General features: G+C 43.2%; 1 protein-coding gene across 1 annotated transcript in view; it reads right to left on the reverse strand.

The window, feature by feature from the left end:
* Nucleotides 1-19681, reverse strand: part of ELL2 (elongation factor for RNA polymerase II 2) — a 79902-nt gene extending 60221 nt beyond the window's left edge. Inside the window, exon 1 of the mRNA XM_075541299.1 lies at nucleotides 19400-19681. Within this exon, the coding sequence (XP_075397414.1) occupies nucleotides 19400-19546 (147 nt within the window). The 5' untranslated portion in view covers nucleotides 19547-19681. The remainder of the gene's footprint in view (nucleotides 1-19399) is intronic.
* Nucleotides 19682-20144: the final 463 nt, after the last annotated feature.

Genomic DNA, 20144 nt, shown 5'->3' on the forward strand with positions numbered 1-20144 from the left:
CCAAGTAGTCTCACTGAAACTTTTGAGCTCCTTGAGTTGTCTATAGCTCGTTGTGAAATGCAGGACATTATCAAGCATAAAAATAGAAGTATAGGTATTATAAAGCATACATAAGTTTGGTTACACTCCCAAGGTGCAGCTGGTGGTTTCAAACTGCTGACCTTGCAATTAGCTGCCCAAATGCCTAACCACAATTGCCACCAGGACTTCTGTGGATTTGGAAGAACCACTTAAAAGAACATTTTCTTTCTAGTCATTATAGCACACAAAAAGTGAAATATGAAAGAAATTACCAAGAAGTTAGGAATGGGTAAAAATAAATTTAAATCTTTTGAAGTGCAACTTTAAAAAATATCTGATGTGGGTGAAGTTTATTGTTTCACAAATTAGGATTTCAAATAGTTCTCCAAGGAATATGGGAGACAAACTCTAAACCAGCTAAACATTTATTCTCTAAATCAATATTTGGAAGAACTTAAAGTAGGATTTATAATTGTAGAGTAAGTTTATATGTCAAATATGATCATAAACATAAATGAAGATTTGTTCCATGGGATCATGACGTGTAGAGGAGAAGTAAAGGAAGAAAGAATGAAAAAGCTGGGATATAAAGATGGAGATGATTTAAAATGCTGACATTTGGTCAAACGAAAGATTTAAAATACTGGTACTTTTATAAAAAGGAGCAATTGGAAGGATTGCGACAGGGAAACCACATCATCACATTTAAAAAAATCTATTGCATTGAGTAGATTGTAACTTATAGTGAACCTATGGGACAGAGGAGAACTGTTCCTATGGGTTTACAAAGAGGTAAATCTACTCGATTAGACAGCCTTCCCTAAGAACCTATAAGACAGAGTTTGTGATTTTATAAACCTGTAAGTCTTTATGAGATTTGACAGCTTTATCTTTTTCCTATGGGACAGCTACTTATGTTTGAATGACCAACTTTGTTGTTAGCTGCCTACCACTTAACTCACTAGACCACCTGAGCTCTTCACCTAATACTAGAAAGAATCCAAACTTGAAATCCAGTTGGGATCTCACTGCAGGGTCCTAAAGAGAGACGATGGGTCTGGGAATGGAATGGTAGTATTGATGCAGTTAGATCCTGGGTGTGTTAAACACTGACAGAGGAGCACACAAGGGCAAATGAAGGGGAAGAAAGAGAGAGTGGAGCATATCCTGGTCCACTAAGCCTTGAGGACGATATCCCTGGCTGCTCAGAGCAGCCAATTGCACAGAGAAGACCATATAGCTCTCCCTACTATGAGACACGACATCCCTCACTGACCCATAGCCCTACAGGAGACAACACTGGAGACAGTGTGGGAACTGTGCCCAATATGACCCTACCACACTGAGGCAAACCACTAAGGGCATGCAACAGAACAGCAAGGGGAGCAGAGCAAGGAAGTCCTGAGGGAGTACCAAAAATCTACTTTGGGGCCAGGGCTTGGCACCCATCAGAATTCAACAGAAAACACTCCTAAAGGTCAACAAACAGACCTTGAACTATTTCCAGGCTTTTCTTTTTTTGGCATTGGGTTTTTGTTGTTGTTTTGTTTTCATTTTTGCTTTGTTTTGTTCTGTCTTGTTTTTGTGCATATTATTATCTCTGCAGGTCTATCTAGATAAGAGAGGTGGGATAAACAATCTGGAGGAGAAAACAACCGGACTAACAGTTCCGGGGGAGACATAGAAGAGAGGGAGGCGGGGAAAAGAAGTGGGTGTTAAAAAACCCAGGGGAAAGGGAACAAAAAGTGATCCAAAATTGGTGGTGAGGAGGGTGGAGGAGGCCTGGTAGGGCTTGATCAAGGGCAATGTAAGTAACTAAGAGGAATTACTGAAACCCAAATGAAGGCTGAGCATGATAGTGGGTACACAGGAAAGTAAAAGGAAACAGAGGAAAGAAGTAGGAGGCACAGGGCATTTATACAGGTCTAAATAAAGGTGTACATATATATAAATATATTTCTACATAAGGATGGGGAAATAGATCTATGTGCATATATTTATAGGTTTAGTATTAAGGTAGCAGAAAGGCATTGGGCTTCCACTCAAGTACTCCCTCAATGCAAGAACACTTTGTTCCATTGACCTGGCATTCTGTGTTGCTCACCTTCCCTTACACAATCACGGAAGACAAAGCGGGTGCATAAGCAAATGTGGAAGAAAGCTGATTGATAGTGCTGAGCTATCAAAAAAGATATTGTCTGGTGTCTTACAGGTTTGCAGATAAACAAGTGGCCATCTAGCTGTGAAGCAACAAAGCCCACATGGAAGAAGCACACCAGCCTGTGATCATGAGGTGTCGATGGGATCAGGGATCAGGTATCAAAGAACAAAAAAAATTGCATCATTGTGAATGAGGGGGAGTGCAGAATGGGGACCCAAAGCCCATCTGTAGGCCACTGGACATCCCCTTACAGAAGGATCGCAGGGAGGAGACAAGCCAGTCAGTGTGTAGTGTAGCAACAATAAAACATACAACTTTCCTCTAGTTCGTTAATGCTTCCTCCCTGCCACTAGATCCCAATTCTACCTTACAAAACCAGCTAGACCAACGGATGTACACAGGACAGATAGAAACTGGAAACACAAGGAATCCAGGACAGATGAACCCCTCAGGACTAGTGGTAAGAGTGGCGATACTGAGAGGGTGGAGGGAAGGTGGGGTAGAAAAGGGGAACTGATCACAAGGATCTACATATAACCTCCTCCCAGGTGAGGGGGAGCAGACAACAGAAAAGTGGGTGAAGGGAGACGTCGGACAATGTAAGACATAACAAAATAATAATTTATAAATTATAAAGGGTTCATGGGGGGGAGGGGGAAAATGAGGAGCTGATACCAATGGCTCAATTAGAAAGGAAATGTTTTTTTTTTTTGAAAGGAAATGTTTTGAGAATGATGATGGCAACCAATGTACAAATGTGCTTGACACAATGGGTATATATATATATATATTTTTAATTTTAACAATTTATTGGGGCTCATACAATTCTTATCACAGTTCATACATATACATACATCAATTGTATAAAGCACATCTGTACAGTCTTTGCCCTAATCATTTTTTCTCCTCTTTTCTTTTTTTACATTTTATTAGGGACTCATACAACTCTTATCACCATCCATACATATACATACATCAATTGTATAAAGCACATCCATACATTCCCTGCCCCAATCATTCTCAAGGCATTTGCTCTCCACTTAAGCCCCTTGCATCAGTTCCTCTTTTTTTTTCCCCTCCCTCTCCTTTCCCCCCTCCCTCATGTGCCCTTGGTAATTTATACATCATTATTTTGTCATATCTTGCCCTATCCGGAGTCTCCCTTCCCCCCTTCTCTGCTGTCCCTCTCCCAGGGAAGAGGTCACATGTGGATCCTTGTAATCAGTTCCCCCTTTCCAACCCACTCACCCTCCACTCTCCCAGCATCGTCCCTCACACCTTTGGTCCTGAAGGTATCATCCACCCTGGATTCCCTGTACCTCCAGCCCTCATATGCACCAGTGTACAGCCTCTGTCCTATCCAGGCCTGCAAGGTAGAATTCGGATCATGGTAGTTGGGGGGAGGAAGCATCCAGGATCTGGGGGAAAGCTGTGTTCTTCATCGGTACTACCTCGCACCCTAATTAACCCATCTCCTCTCCTAAACCCCTCTATGAGGGGATCTCCAGACACAATGGGTATATTTATGGATTGTGATAAGAGTTATACGACCCCCCCAGTAAAATGATTAAAACAAACAAAAACAAAACACCGAGATTTAGTGCTGCGTCAAATGTCAGTAAAAGAGGAGACAAATCAAAGATCACCATAAATTCTTTGGCAAAGAATGCTGTCACATACTGCAATGGGGAATACTTATATACAAGAGTTTCAAAAGTTCATAAAAGATGGAATCTAGATAAAAATAAAGAATACAAACTAGGTTTCTTTGCATAAGCTCCATTGCAAACAAGACACTTTTGTGAGCTATGATACTATTTACTTCATTCCTGAAGAACTGAAGGATGTGAGAATTTAACCATATTCATGTAGTCCTTTTACTTTATGACTGAAGGAAAAGTAGAAAATCTAAAATAATTTGGGGTTTTGAATTTGCATATATAAATAAAAGGAAGTTGGGATCCCCAACATTTGAAGGCCAGTAATGCAGAGGACAGTCAGCAAAGGAGCCTGAGAGGGGCCAAAGAAGAAAGTATGAGGAAAATCAGGAAAGGATTTCTAATAGGAAGGAGTGGTCAGTAGGCTGGAACACCATTAACTCCGATGAGAATGGAAAAGAGAAATGACCAGTGAACTTGGTAACATGGGTCCAATCTCAAGGCATAGAGGAGACAGAAGGCCAAGTGGGTGATCACAAGAGAAGATGCAGACACAGACTATTTTCCCATCCTCAAAACTGACTCCTCAGTCTGTTGATGTGCCCCATGAATAGAGAGTGCATAGCTGTTTTCTTTTTTTTAAACACTCATCTGCCTGCTTCAACCACAAATCCTTCTTTGATAACAGGGACAAATCATGGCTTATCTACTTTTGTTTTACCAAGGTCTAGTTCTATGTCTGAACATGTCAAAATATTAGTGTTTGCTGAATGAATAAATATTTGGTAGCCATAAATTTGACTTTTTCCTCACTAAACAAAAATCATATTATGATAAAGCTTCCACGGAAACATACCACATATACTCAAGTACAAACCGATCCAAATATCAGCAGAGGTACCTTATTTTACCACAAAAATGCATTAAAAGTGTGCTGAAAAACTCAGCTTATATACAAGTATATATGGTATTTAGATCTATCTACAGGTATTTATCTGTGTGAATATTATCAAAAAGCACCAGTAAGACTTATCATTGGTGTGTTTGTGTCTCAAACACTTCTCAGCATGCCTAGTTCCACCCTTGAATGGGCTCATTGTTCAGTGGAAAAGACTTCCAATTAAAGTTACCTCCATAGACCATGAACCAAGCACTCAACCCACTCCTATGTGTACGTATAACATAAGCTTTATGTGAACATGACTCATTGGTTCCTCACAAAGTAATTGTCACATGAAAATAAACAAGGGAATCAAAACAGCAAAAGATAAATGGAGATAACCCAGAAAAAGTTAAAACAATGACCTTTAGGAGTTCGGCAGTTTCAAATGTAAATTCAGGTATGCTATATAGACCTATTTAATATTTCAATAATCATTAGGAACAGAATCACATAATATTTCATCTTTTCTTAAATTCAAATCAGATGTTCATGTAATGTGTTACCACCTGGCTCGATGGCAATGAGTTTGGTTTATGACCGTTTTAAGCACAATTTAAAGTTTTTCATTAAAAAGTCTATTAAGAGACAAACAATGGTAAAAATATCTAGCTCAAAACCAAGATTTATTTCATCTAACAATTTTAAGAAAACACAGGCAAACAGCTTTTTTTGGTATTCTGTTATAAACCAAGATCCATCAGACATCAGCAATGGTATCCCTAATTTCATATCCTCTTCTGACTTAAAGACAGTTCCTTGGTGATGTTTTAAAATTATATTCAGCATAATTTTATCTGCATGTAATATTACTGACATTTTATGAAAATCTCTGCATTTTGTTACATAATCTTGTTTGGAATAGGAACAAATATGGATCTCCTTTGGTTGGTTGGCAGGTAGTTGTCTTCCAAATTTCTTGGTATATAGATGGATTTTATAAAGACAAGTTATATATAGATGAATTAGTGCGGCCATTTGTTTAAAACATCTCAGCTGGTATTCTGCCAATCTCTGGAACCTTGCTTTTTGCCAGTACCGTGAGTGCTGCTCGGAGTTATTCCTTTAGCACAATACACCGCCTCCTGAAATGACTGAGTGTCAACCAGCTCTTCTTCATCCTCTGACTCTGTATTCTCTCCAACTTCTTTTGAAGCTTCCACTGAATTGTATTTGACATAGAATCCCTTAATTGTAAAACCTAAAGCTTGAGTTTTTTCTTTGTATCTTTCAGACTAAGAACTGTCAAGTATCATCTTCCTTTTTGATTGTCTGACCCCAAATCTTTGCATATTGCTATTGCTTTACTTTGTCTTCTGGCTTCCCTTTTTGTACATATTTGAAAAATAGCCACATTAACTGCTCCTCCATATTGGGTCACTGTGAATCAGAATCGACTTGATGGCAGTGAATGTTCTTTTTTTCTTTTAAAGGCATCTGGGTATTATCCTATTATTGACAGCATGGTGGTTCAGGATAAATCTGGAAATACTCTTTGTGATGATGAATGCTACATTCAATTCTTAGTAGACCATGTGACTGTCCATCCAATTCAAAATAGTCAATACCAGCTCAATTCAGGTAATAATGCCTGGGAGATGGATGTTTAGGTATTTCCACTTCATTTCTGACAACTTTCCATTTTCCTTGATTCATACTTAGTACACTTCTGAGGCTTAATGGCTGTTTGCAGCTGGCTCTTCCCAGTCTGAGTTAAGCCGCTTTGGAAGATGAAGGTCTCTTTAAGGAGGCACCTCCCGCAGTCTTGTTGTGAGTGCCTCCCAAGGTGAGGGTCTCATCTCTTGGCACAATACCAGAAAACAGTCTGGTGCTATTCATAGTTTTATTGACTACACAAAGGCAATCAATCATAGTGCATCAAAGTAAATTATTGAAAGCATTATGGGAATTCCAGAACACTTAATTATGCTCATGCACAACCTCTACATAGACTAAGAACAGAACAAGAGCATACTGCATTTATGTGTGTCTAAAGATTTCTCCAAAAGAATAAAAAGGTAACCTACTGACTGGGAAGAAGCTTTCTGGATAACAATCAGATTAGGGATTAGTCTCTAATACGTACAGAAAGCTTCAATACCTCAGCAAAAAGACAAATAACCTGATTTTAAATGGGCCAAAGACATGGACAGATACTTCACCAAGAAGATAATAAGCTAACAAATTTATACAGAAATGCTTGCGACCATTACAGACATAAATGAAAATAGCAACGAGATCGCATCACACCCAGTAATAACAATACTGAAAAAACCCAGAAAACAACAAATGATGGCAAGTATGTGAGGAAATTAGAACTCACTGCTGGTGGGATTGTCAAATGGTGGAACAACTGTGGGAAATGGTGTGGCACTTCCTTAAACATTAGAAATATGATGCAAGAATGTCCAAGCTAGGGATCGTCCATGGCACACCGGCCTGTGCGATCGTGAGGTGTTGATGACATCGGGTATCAGGCATCAAAGACCCAGAGCAAAAACTCTTATCAATGTGAATGAGGGGAGTGTGGAGTAGAGATCCAAAGCCCATCTGTAGACAATTGCACATCCCCTTACACAAAGGTCACAAGGAAGAGATGAGCCAGTCAGGGTGCAGTATAGCACCGATGAAGCATACAACTTTCCTCTGGTTCTTTAATGCTTCCTCTCCCTGCCCCCCGACTCTCATGATCCCAATTCTACCTTACAAATTCAGCTAGACCAGAGCATGTACACCGGTACAGATAAGAACTGGAAATACAGGGAATACAGGACAGATAAACCCCTCAGGACCAATAATGAGAGTAGAGGTATCAGGAAGGCAAGAGGAAGGTGGGGGGGGGGGGGAAGGGGGAACCAATCACAATGATCTACATAAAACTCCTCCCAGGGGGACGGACAACAGAATAGTGGGTGAAAAGAGACAGTGGTCGGTGTAAGAGATGAAAAAAATTAATAAATTATCAAAGGTTCATGAAGGAGGGACGGTAGAGGGGAAAAACGAGCTGATGCCAAGAGCTCAAGTAGAAAGAAAATGTTTTGAACATGATGGTGGTAAAAATGTACAAATATGCCTGACACAATGGATGAATGTATGGATTGTGATAAGAGCTGTTCAAGCCCCCAATAAAATGGAGGGATGTGTTCACAAAGTTGATTGGGAAAAATCCATTATCTCTAATTTCCATTTTTACTTGAAGTTCCTTGTGTATGTTCAGAGTGGTTATGCATTGGGTTGCTAACTGTAAGCTCAGCAGTTCGAACCTACCAGTTGTTCCTTGGGATGAAAACGGGGCTTTCCAGTCTTGTAAAGAGTTAGTCTCAGAAACTCAGTGACAATTCTACCTGTCCAATAGAATCGCTGGGAGTCAGCATCAATCGAAAGTGCCCAAGAACAGATGAATAAGCTACAGTACATACACGTAATGGGACACTATACAACACTAAAGAATTACAATAACTCCATGAAACAACCTACAACATAGATGGACCTGGAGGTCACTGTGCTCAGTAAAATAAGGACAAATCTTGTTTGGGACCACTATTATCAAAAAATAAAGAAATGGTTTATGCATAGAAAAACCCCCATTCTGTGATGTTTACCAGAGATGGAGGGAGCAAAAACATTAACTAGTTAATGGATAAGAATTAACTTGGGTGCAGGGGAGGCAATACAGGCAACCCCCAGGTGATGAATGTCCAACTTTCGGACAATTCCCACTTGCCCTGCTTTAAGCAGGGCTTTACACAAATTTGAACTGGTTCTGTTGTGGTTGATGAAGGAAAACTGGAACAGACGTGAATATTTACAAGCCAGGTGATCCATCACAGTAATCGAAATGGGAAAACATTATGGATCAAAGCCCTAGAGACTCAAAAGAGGTATAATGAGCCCATTCAGAATTATGGGCAGGACTCTGCAGAACCACACACATGCAAAGTGGGGGAATATGGCCTTCGTTGAGCAGAGGCAGTGATTATTTGGCTCAAAAGTGTTCCTCATGTATGTAAATTTGCCCTCATCATGAAATGATTGACCCAACCCCTACTCAGTAACACATTCACAATCACAATCACATTCACTTGCTGCAGGTAGCTTTTAAACCACTGAAAAAGCTTTAAGCCTTTTCTTGCTCTAAAAGTAAGGCTAAGGTTAAATAAGAATTGTATGCACCTGTTCTGTTTACCTACAAATTCTTACAAATACAGTGAGAAATAGATCTCATTAGTACTGCTTGTACACCGTGAAGGGGAAGTCAATACTATATGATCAAGCAAAGGAAGACACTAGTTGAGAACCAAGAGTAAAGAAAACAAAGATAAATACATATGAAATCCTGCACTAACAGTAATAATAAATTACGAGTGGAAACACACGTAGGTAGATATGTGAGTTGAACAGGTATGAAATGGAAAATGGTAGTACATATACTCTTGCCATTTTATTTTGTTTTTTATTGTTTTTGTTGGGTTTCCCAGTTTGTGAAGCACAGAAGAAGTAGATGTATAGTGATAGTAACTGATACAATAGTTTATTTGGGATGTGGGGGTGGGGTGGGGAGATAGGGAGAGTGAGGGAATTTGGGGAGCAGACAATGAATGTGGGGCCGGGTGGGAGCACTAGAACTGATTGTGATTATGTATATACAACTCATTTTAAAAGGAAGGGATGAGTCAACCAGGGTGCAGTATAGCACTGATAAAACACACAATATTCCTCTGGTTGCTTGAGGCTTCCTCACCCCCAGCTCCTGGCCCCCACCCCAACTATCATGACCCCAGTCCTGCTTTTCACTGCGGCTAGATTGGAGCATGTGCACAGGTACAGATAAGAGGTAAGAGCTCATGACACAGAATCCAGGAACAGGAATGGGAATAGAGATACCAGAACGATAGGGGGAAGGTGGGATGAGGAGGGCAGGAAGGGGTAACAGATTGCAATGATGGGCACATAACCACCACCACCCCCACCCCCGCCCAGGGGGGCAAATAATAGAAACTATGGGGGAAGGGAGAGTGTAAGAGATGAAAATAATAATAATTTATAATTTATCAAGGGGTCATGTGGGTGGATGGGAGGGGAGAAGAGGAGCTGATACCAAGGACTCAATAGAAAGTAAATGCTTAGAAAACAATGATGGCAACATATGTACAAATATGCTTAATACAACTTATGCATGAATTGTTATTAGAGCTGTAAGAACCCCAATGAAATGATCGTTTAATAATGAAAAAGCAATTTAACTACAAAAAATAAATAAAAATAAAGGGGGGGTGGGGAGAAAATGGCAGTACAACCATGAACTTTTTTTAGGCTTGGTAAGGGATATTATTCCTACAGACGAATTTGTATGTGCTTCAAATATATCTAGGTATATATAGTAGAGAATACAGGAGTCAAAGTTAAACTTCTAAGCCATCACCAAACACTTTGAAAAAATGAATCACTGGGTTTCAGAGCTTAGGGCCATCTAGGTCACATGCACAGCACCCATAAATATTTTATATACTTACATTGGTGAGTAGTGACTGTGGCCTTTTAAGCCTTGCCAGTGGACACCTAAGAGACAACGATGGCTCTCTTCCCATCCGGGGCAAAGGAAAATGAAGAAAATTCAAGAAAGCTATCCATCCAAAGGACTTGTGGCCCACAAAACCCACAGGCTCTCCTAGCCTGAAAGCAGAACTCACCAGAGGGTGCTTTGCTACCACTACTGACTGCTCTGCTCAGTGTCCCAACAGAAGACCCTACGCAGAATGGGAAAAATGTAAAACAAAATTCAATCAATAAACAAGACCTGACTTACTGGTGTGATAGCAACGGGTGGCATTCTTAAGTAATGCTCTTCAGATCGCCTTCAAACCCGGAACAGAACCCACTCCTAAAGACCACCTTTCAGTCGGACAATAGGCTTGAAAGGAAACACCATGACCCTTGAGGAATGTCTTCCTCAAAATCGTCAACCACAAGAGACTAACAGGGAAGCATTTTTCCGAAATCAAATTCAGAAGGCAGAAAGGGGCAGCAAAGATGATGAATAGGAAAAGGAGGAGCCAGAAAATAAGTGAGAAGAGTGTCAGTGAGGGGCGCCAACTCATGTCATGGACAAAATGTATGCACATTTCTGACTGTAAAACTAATTCTCTATAAACTTTCACGCAAACCTCAATAAAAAATTCAAAAATTTAACACTTCATTGGGCAAATCTGCTGCAAAGCATCCCTTTTAACGTGTTACAAAGCAAAGATGTCACCTCAAGCACTAAGATGTTCCTGACCCGAGCCGTGCTTTTTCAATCTCCGGATGCATGTGGACAAACTGGACAGTGGAATGAAGACCAAGAACTGATGAATTTTAATTCTGGTGTTGAATTTGAATTATGTTGTCAAAGAATATAAAATATGCCATGGACTGCTAGAAGGACAAATTTGTGGGGAAGATGTGCAGCCAGAATGCTTCTCAGAAGCAAATAAGTCGAGGCTTGATCTCATTTACTTTGTGGATATTATCGCCCAAAAGAAGACCCTTAGGCAGAGATTGGCACAGAGGCTGCCATGGTAGGCTCAAACATGGCGAAAACTGTGAGGGTTTTGGAAGGACTGGAAGGGTCTCATTCTGTTATACAGATGTTGCTCGGAGTAAGGACAACTTCAAGAGCTCCGAACAATCACAATTTCTACTTCCCTTAACACATCAACAAGCCCTCAAATGATCATGCGAACAAAAAGGTTTTATATAAGACAAGCAACCATAAAGAGGAACTGACACCAAGTAGAAAGAACATTATTTTCAAAATGATGAAGGCAACATATGTACAAATGTGCATGGTACAACTGATGTATAGATGGTTATAAGAGCTGTAAGTGGCCCCAATAAAATGATTACATATATGTATATATACATATACATACATACACATAAAAAGCCCCATTCAAATGCAAGAACTAGTTTCAATGGTAATTATAAGCACTGATATTTGTGAGGCACTTGCTCTTTCATTTTCACTGGGACAACTGTTCGACAACTATTTTTGGTGTTTACATTGTAAGATCATGAATGTGTGAGTATTACAGTAAAAGAATGGCATGGTTATTATCATCATCGTTTAGTGAATCTGAAAGACACTAAAACATAAAAAAGACATGTAAGCAACAACAGCATTAGCATTATTCTAGTGTAGCCTCAGACACCCAGATACATTTCTTAACTCTGTCTCTTTATTCTCCAGAGAATGAAGACATAATTCACCAAAATGACACTCTTCATCTGTATCTCCCTACCTCGTGAACTCTTTCAATTGCTTCTCATGTCGTTTTGGCTATTAAAAGGTGTCCCTCCTTAGTTCCACTGGTGAGAAATCACAACTCAACCCTCTACTTTTAAAACCTGGTGTTAAATCCTGGAGAAACCTAGTCATTTTCTATGTCTCTCATCAGCATCTGTCTTCTTATTTCCAGATGCATTTACCACTCATTCTGTACACTAAGGTCAGAGTAACTCTAAAGCACAGCTGAATTAAATCACATCATTGCCTTAAATTTCTACCTGTCTCCCAGTATTGACAGAAAGAAACACCTCAATGTTTTCAGTAGGATAATTTGCTTCAAATGGTCTTTTTTCCCTCCAGGAAGACAGTGTTCTCCTCCTGCATTTCAAGTTCAGTGGACAGGGTTGTCCTTGTATTTCTCAGGGCTCTCCCTACATCCTCTACCATTGTCTTTTTTGCTCACACCATTCTCTCTGCTGGAGATGTGCTCCAAGCTCTGTCTGCTGAAATATTTTTAAGGATCTTGTTTAGATTACCAACAGATAGGTAAGAAAAGAAACTCATGTTACCCATTGCACATCCACCTTTCATCGTTATTAGGAAACTAGTCGGCAAATGCCCTGACTTCAGAGTTCAATCCAAGGTGTTAATTTGATTCAAGAATCTTTAAGGAGCTTATAGTCTAACTAATAAGATACTGAGACTCCTTCTTCGTATAGCCCATATTACACAGCAGACATGGAGAAGCTTAGTTTTGCCTTTGTTGTCAAAGTATTAGTGAATGTCATTAAACCAGTTCTTCCTGAAGATTTAACATGGCTTGCAAAAGCTATAATGCCACAACAGAAACTATAGATAATCAGAGAGAGCGAGAGAAAGATAGAGATAGAGATAGAGAGAGAGAGAGAGAGAGAGAGAGAGAGAGAGAGAGAGAGAGAGAGAGAGAGAGAGAGAGAGAGGGGAGAAAAAAGGAAAGAAAAAAGAGAAGGGGAAAAAAGGAGAGAAGAGAAGGCAATGTCCCCTGGCAGCTCTGACCTGAATTATGCCACATTTTCAGCTTCAATTTAGCTGCGGAGATACAGTCATTAATTTATGATAGAGTATTCCAGACCTGCTTTTCTAAAGTTTTGCATAATCATGAGAAATGCTGTATGGAGCTGAGCTATGCAGCACAGGCAGTGTGAGGTTAGATACATGCCTTTCTGGAAAACCATGTTTCTTTTTTTCCTTAAATTTAGCTCCTCACATTTTAGGGATATCTTCTCAAACACTCTAAATAAATTTGGCCCAAACTGGCAAATACGTGGGTGAGACTGTAGCACAGGGCTCCTAAGTCTCAGTGGCAGAGAAAAGGGTCATGGCCAATTTAAAAATGACCTAGCTTTAGTTTGGCTGAAATTCTCATTTTCCTCTCTGCTCTGGCTTTATCATAAATTACCCAATAAGCCATAGGAGCACCGCTTCCTTGATTTTTTACAAGTGCAAATGGAGCAAATGGAAAGGCTGGGTCGGGTGGTTGCCCTTGGTAAGCTTTCCTGTAAATCATTCCAAGAATCCTACGCCCCTTTCCTTTTAAGTTCTGTTCTTGAACATGCTCCAGTACTTCACATATGTTCTTTCTTTCTCTTCCTAATTCTAGTGCCAAGGTTCCCTGTCCATCTTCTTAGGCAATCTGGCTTAATGCTTGTCAATGGGAGGCACATCCGCCTTGCTGTGAGCACCTGATCATTTCAATACACTTTTCAAACACATATGGCAGCGTGGGGCACAGAATTTACTTGATTAAAAAAAAAAAGGCGTTAAGATCAAGCTCACAATGCATGTGGGTCTAAGTTAAAAGTCAATAAGATTAACTTATTTGAACTTGGCTATATAGTTTAAGGTGCAATAAAAGGCATGTACTAATGTCAACTTTACAGTTCAACCTAATCCACATGTTCGGCGCGCTCGTCGGACTGTAGTGGCAGCTCTGTGTGGGCAGGTCTAGCTGCTCAAGCAACCCCTTCAAGAGAACCTGGTCTTTGGTAGTTAGAAGGCAGATTACTGGGATCGTATACACACCTACACACACACAATTATTTTAAGGCACACAAGAAAAGGATGAGATGAAGAAAAGCAGGGAATGAGGCTTTTCTGTGCTTCTCCAAACTACAATAAATCAAATATGCCAAACTGATACATAACTTTAACCATCACAGCTCGCCTAACACCTTAACATTTGCTACTGCCAGATATATATCTTTTATGTGACAGTCAGCCAATTTTGTACGACTGACAATGTGGAAAACAAGATAGTAGTTAAGTGAGAAGTAAGTGCAGGTGGGAAAACATAATATTATTTGAGTTGCCATCTTTGAAATTTTGAATAGACATTTAAAAAAACACTAAATTGACAGGCACAGCAATTATAGAATCTGAAAACAATTCAAGACCATTTTTGTGACTTGAGCAGTATGAAGAGGTGAGAGTGACCCCCAAATTGACCAAAGAGTCCCTTGTACCACCGCATCCCCACATACAGAACCTGCATCCCCCCCCCCACCACAATGCCCAAGAGAAAGGCTCCAAGGGATATGCAGACAAAGTCCATGTGAAGGGCCAGCACAGAGATCTGCATAAGTGCTAAATCTGTTCCTCCAAAACCACAGCGAAAGCCTAAAAACCAAAAAATTATAACTTCCTGCCATTGAGCTGAGTCCGACTCACGGTGACCCTATTCAAATCAGGGTAGAATTGTCCCAGTGGGTTGATGACATGGAAACTCCTTACGGGAGTAGAAAGCCCCGTCTTTGTCCCGTGAAACTGCTTGTTGTTGTGAATTGCTGACCCCGTGCTGGCAAAGTGGGAAACAATCCTGCAGAAAATGGAGGTGTCAAACCAACTAGGCACAGAAAGCTGGAGGTGTGGGAACTGCCATGCAAAATGTGTGCATTTTTGATAACTGTATTTTCCGTGACTCGACAACTTGAAATGGTATTTTAAAATCAAATTTCATAAAAACCTAGGATTTCCTTTTACTTTTTTAATACTACTTTGTTAACATATAGGGCATTTCACTGTTGTTTAGAGGGGAAGGGGCAAATGCCACTAAAGGAATGTCCCCCAGGCTGGACTGAGGCAGAAAACACCTTTCCCTACCAGTACTGAAAGCCTTCCTCTTGCTTCCCAGGAGGGAGTCCCTGACGGGGGCTCACATTGGCCACATTGGCACAAATGCCTTGTGGTGTGGAAAAACTAAAACCTTTTCTTTTTAATGTCCTCGTGTCCTCTTTTTCCCCTCTGTCTTTAGCATAGACTTGTCTCCCATAAAACTCAGAGACCTGTTGGGACCTGATACCCCAAATTGGTTACCAGTATGCCAGGCAATCTAGACTTTCCAGTGATGCCGGCTCCGTGGCATCCTTCACATAAGCAGTGGCTCCCTTCTCTGTGAACAATTGTCTGCTCATGCCTGCCTGAAGTGCCATCATTGTTTATGAAAAGTATCTTTCACAAAGTTGAATATAGTTTGGCTCGGGGGTGAGGGGTTTCGATTACTACAAATGAATTACTTAACTATGAAAATAAAGACAGATACGTTACTGAGGTAATTAGCTAAAATATATTTTTAGAATTTTAAGTGTGCAATTAAAATATACTGTTAAAATACATTTGGTCAAAATACGTAATCATTGTAATAGATGTTCATTTTAGATATGTAGAGCTTATGTAGACCACATGATCACAGACACCAATTTAGAATGATTATAAAGTTTGTGATCTTGGTTCTTTACTTAGTAACATGTGCCTTTAGTCAAAATCATCTAAACAGATCTTTCTTTTAAAAAGCAGCTTTTCAATATGTATTGACATCTGAATTTCTTCTACAAATCAAGAAAAAAACTTTTTTATATACAAGCAATTTGAAACTGCTTCCATATTCAAATTGAATGTAAAACAACTTATTCTAATTGCAACTCTTCCCTGGATTTACAATGCCTCCCCTAAAAGGAAAAACAACCAAAATCCCTGGATGAGATTTCTCAAAATAGCATTCCTTATCCCTTCTCTACAAATAAAGAAAACTTGAATCATGAATGCCAATTAGCTTTGTCTTGAAGCTGTGAGGAATTGCACTAGGAGAAGACCAAATTCTCAGATTATTTATTAAAGACTTTGCTTCCATGAACTCTAATAAGCTAGTTGATTTACTCAATTACAGCTAAAGGGTTTCTTTGTTCTGCCTCAATCGTAGCTTCCTAAATTTCCTAAATTCACATCCCTAAAGTCGTGGGTCAAGTGGATTAATTTTTTTAATAAAATAATCGAGACAAAAAGAACTCTTGATGCTTAATTTAGGAACTCAATCCATTGAATTCCTAACCCTAGAGAGCCATTAGAAAAGAAGGGACAGTCCCAGGCAGCTTGTAGTCAGCATTGCGCACCTCCCTTATTTAAGCACAGGAATTGTGTGAGAACCAGAACCTTCCTCCCAATTCGTCAATGCATGCTGACACATTTCAAAAACACAGTTACAATGAAAAGGCATGAGTCCTTCTGATAATATAGAAAGTAGGCAAGATCAAATTAGTGTCCTTCCACTAGAGGGAAAAAACCTGAGATGGCGATTGCTGGCAATGTTTTTTGTGCCCAGGCCTCGTCCCTGCGTGGCCTGTCAGGAGGGACAATGAGGACACACTTGGGGGAGTTTAAACTGAACCTAAATCCTTTCTATGTAGCAACCTACCAGTGTTGAAAGTCTCACCCCAATTCCTGCTGTTCTGAGCCTCCTAAAAATTACTTCTGTGGCAGAGATGAGTGTGTACCAGTCAGGAGGTGGTTAAGTCCAGAACAGGGCAGTGTCCAGTTGCAAAGGCCAAGTCAGCATATTTCCTCCCCGCCCGCTGCACACCACCGCGTCTACCACCAGTTTTTCAAGAGAAAGAATCCCAGGGCTCACTCAGTTTAGCTGGCCCCACACGCGGAAAGGTAGCAGGACTGAGGAAAAAGTCTTCTCCCTTTCCCTATGCCTCTGTACAGATGAACCAGACCCATTAATTCGTATTCAGAGATGGAAAAAGATGGTCACAATATTAAAAGGCAATAGGAGTAGCCAGGCGCAAACAAAGCTACCACCTACAGACTGAAAATGTAAAATAAAAATACAAAAACAAGCAACAAAAAAACAGGAACAAAGTGGAAGATTTGGGAAGGAAATCAGAAAATTTTCAATTTCTTACTTCTAACAAGACATAGGTATATAAATGTGGGCGTATAAGAGTCAAAACAATCCACTCTTCATTGCAAACACACACAAATGAAAGCTACACACTAAGGCAGGAAAGCGAACGGCTCTCTGGGTTGGCCGTTTGCCCTTGGTGGTCTTACAGATAGTGGGCACAGGGGTGGGGGTGGACAGTGGCTTGCTGATCCCTCACTGCTCCCTAGCCACCATTATTCCCTCCTCACCATACCCCTTCCCCTCTAGGTGTACGATGCTTGAACAGTTTGCCTGTTGCTTCCCATGGGTGGCTCGGGAGCCAGTGTCCCCAGCACTGCCTCTCCGCACCTGCCCTCTGTGCACCAGTTTTTCTCTGCTCCCTGGCTGTTTCTGATTATGGGCTGGCCTCTCTGGCTAGCTTCTTCCTCTTCTAGTGCCAGTGTCTTTCTTTTTAACATCCTCTATCCCATGGCCATTCCTTCCCACACCCTCCTCTAGGAATAGGCAAGCTTATCACTCCATTTTGCAGGGCTGAGTTTCTTTTCTCTGTCCCCACCCCTGACCCCTCTTCCTATCTGGCTTCCCCCAGATGGGCCTCCCACTCAGTGCTGGAGCTAGGCTCTCCCCTGCCCTTGCACCTGTCTGAAAGTAGCTTTGGGTGCAAGCAGTTTTGCATTTCTTATGTGCTTCTGGGTCACCCCCCTCCCTTCCCCTCCCCGGCCCTTTCCCTGGGATTTTTTTTCTCTCTCTCTATGCATGTCCATTCCCTCTGGCCCACGGGAGCACCCCTGAGTATTTGTCACCAAACGCTTCTCTGGAGGGCACTCACATATGCACTGACATATATTCAACTCTCTCTGTGAATGCTCTCTTGATAACAAGCTTGCCTTCATGAGGCTCTCCTGCTCTATCACGGGCGCTCATCAACAAAGATGTGTCTGTCTCAATTAGGTGAGGAGTCTCAGAAGCTGGAAGAGAAAACCCGGAGGGAAGTTCCCACCTCCTCTCCAGTGGCTCTGCTCTATGCAGTCAAAGGATCGAGCACTAGTGGGAGCTCAACAGATGTTCTTTTCCCCCACTTTAATCCGAATTACTATGTGAATGCCCAGAGGCTTTCCCATGTGCCTTGGTCTCCACACCTCTTCAGGGTCTCACCTCCCCCACCCCTGCCCCCGCCCCGCAACATGAAAATGTGTTCCTGGGGCATGTTCTCCAGTTCTGCGTCTGTGCGTCCATCTGAGCTATCCTTCAGGTCTGTGTGTACGTGTCCAGGCGTCCGGAAAGCCGGGTGAGAGATGACCCGCGAGTCTCGGCCCTGGGTACAGTGTCACCCCACACCTTGGGCGTCGATGTGTCAGTGGGACGTGCCTCGGCATTCCACTCTTAGGAAAGCACTGGCGGTGTGAGGGTCCTCAGGGCTCAGCCCCGTGCCGGGTGCGTCTGCTCGGACGCGACTCCGCTCGGGGAAGGCAATGCGCCCGTGTCCCCGAGTCCCCGCTTGTGCCCCTCTTCCTCCATACATCAGGCCTTGAGTCCGATCTCTAAGAATTCGCTACTTGCCACCCCGTCACCGCACTACCATAAGCGGAGCCCCTGTGCTCCAAAGTCCCTGGTAGTGAGAGGGGTGTCACCGGCGCTCGGCGCTCCTCTGTTCCGGTTTCCGCGGGGCCACGGGACCTATGTGTCATCCCAGCTCAGAAGAGCCCGTGGCCGCGGGTCTTCCTAGGCTGGGAACCCGCACCCGCACCCTCACTGTGGGCAGCGTTCCACTCGCTAGTCTTCCCAGCGCTTCGCTACCTCCTTGGGGCGGAGGAGCCAGGAAGCCCCAGGGGCGCCGTCGGAAAGCCCCGCTGCGGCGGCACTGCCGAGCCAGGGCTGCGGCTGCCTCGGCCCCGCCGCCAGGGGCCGCCCGCCCGTCTGCCACCTAGCGCCCCGGCGCCCGGCCCGGCGGCGTCAGCGGCACTACCTGGCCCAGCCCAGCCCCGCCGCGGCGGGCGCTGAGGGAAGCGGCGGGGCGCCTCGGCTCGCCCGTCCCGGCCGGCTCCGCACCGGGCTCCCGAGTGTGCGGGCGACGCGGCGGCGGCGGCGGGCGGGCGGGCGGCGAAGGGCGCCTCTCCCCGCACCCCCGAGCTCGACCGGCCGGTGCGCTCACCTTGTGGCTCTGGTAAGTCTCCAGCGCCCGGATCGCCGTCTCGGTGAGCTTCACGTGCAGTACGGTGATGTTGTCCTGCCCCAGCCGTCCGCACGACAGCCCGTAGCGTTTCTCCTCCCTCAGGCCCGCCGCCCCCCCCGCCGCCATCTTAAACTCCCTGGGGTGCCGCTGCCGACGCCGCTCGGGCTGGAGCCTCCACTGCGGCCGCGGCTGCCTGGGCTTCTGCAGCCGCCGCCACAGCTACGGCCATCCCGCTGCTGACGTACAGTCATATACTGCGCGAAGCCAGAACTCCGGCTGCCACCGTCGCCACCCGCCCCACCCTCCGGCCCCGCGCCCCGCCCCGGGATCGTTCCATTGGCTGCTATCCACTTAGAGCCACTCTCATTGGTCGCCTTCGACTCTCACGGGGGCGGGGCCCAAAGTCGCTGGAGTTTTGCTCCCGGGACGGGACGTCCGAGAAGTGAGAAGCTGACGTCGAGGTGACGTGCAAACTTAATCGCATCTGACGTCACGACTGGTCGTCTCTTCTCCCTGGCCGCTGTTAGCCAGGTTGGTTTGGGGATCCCCTGATAATTGGGTATTCGGACGGCCTAGCCTGGTTACCTGGTGTCGAAGCCCCGCCCTCAGAGCGATACTAGTGAAGTCGGGAGAAGGGCGCCTGGGCGAATGCTTCCGGTGCTGGTGGGCCAAGGGGGTGCAAGACCTCTGACCAATTGTGTGATGGGATAGCAGTGGCACCCCC

The sequence above is a fragment of the Tenrec ecaudatus genome, chromosome 2 (assembly GCF_050624435.1).
Source record: "Tenrec ecaudatus isolate mTenEca1 chromosome 2, mTenEca1.hap1, whole genome shotgun sequence".
Taxonomy (NCBI): Eukaryota; Metazoa; Chordata; class Mammalia; order Afrosoricida; family Tenrecidae; genus Tenrec; species Tenrec ecaudatus.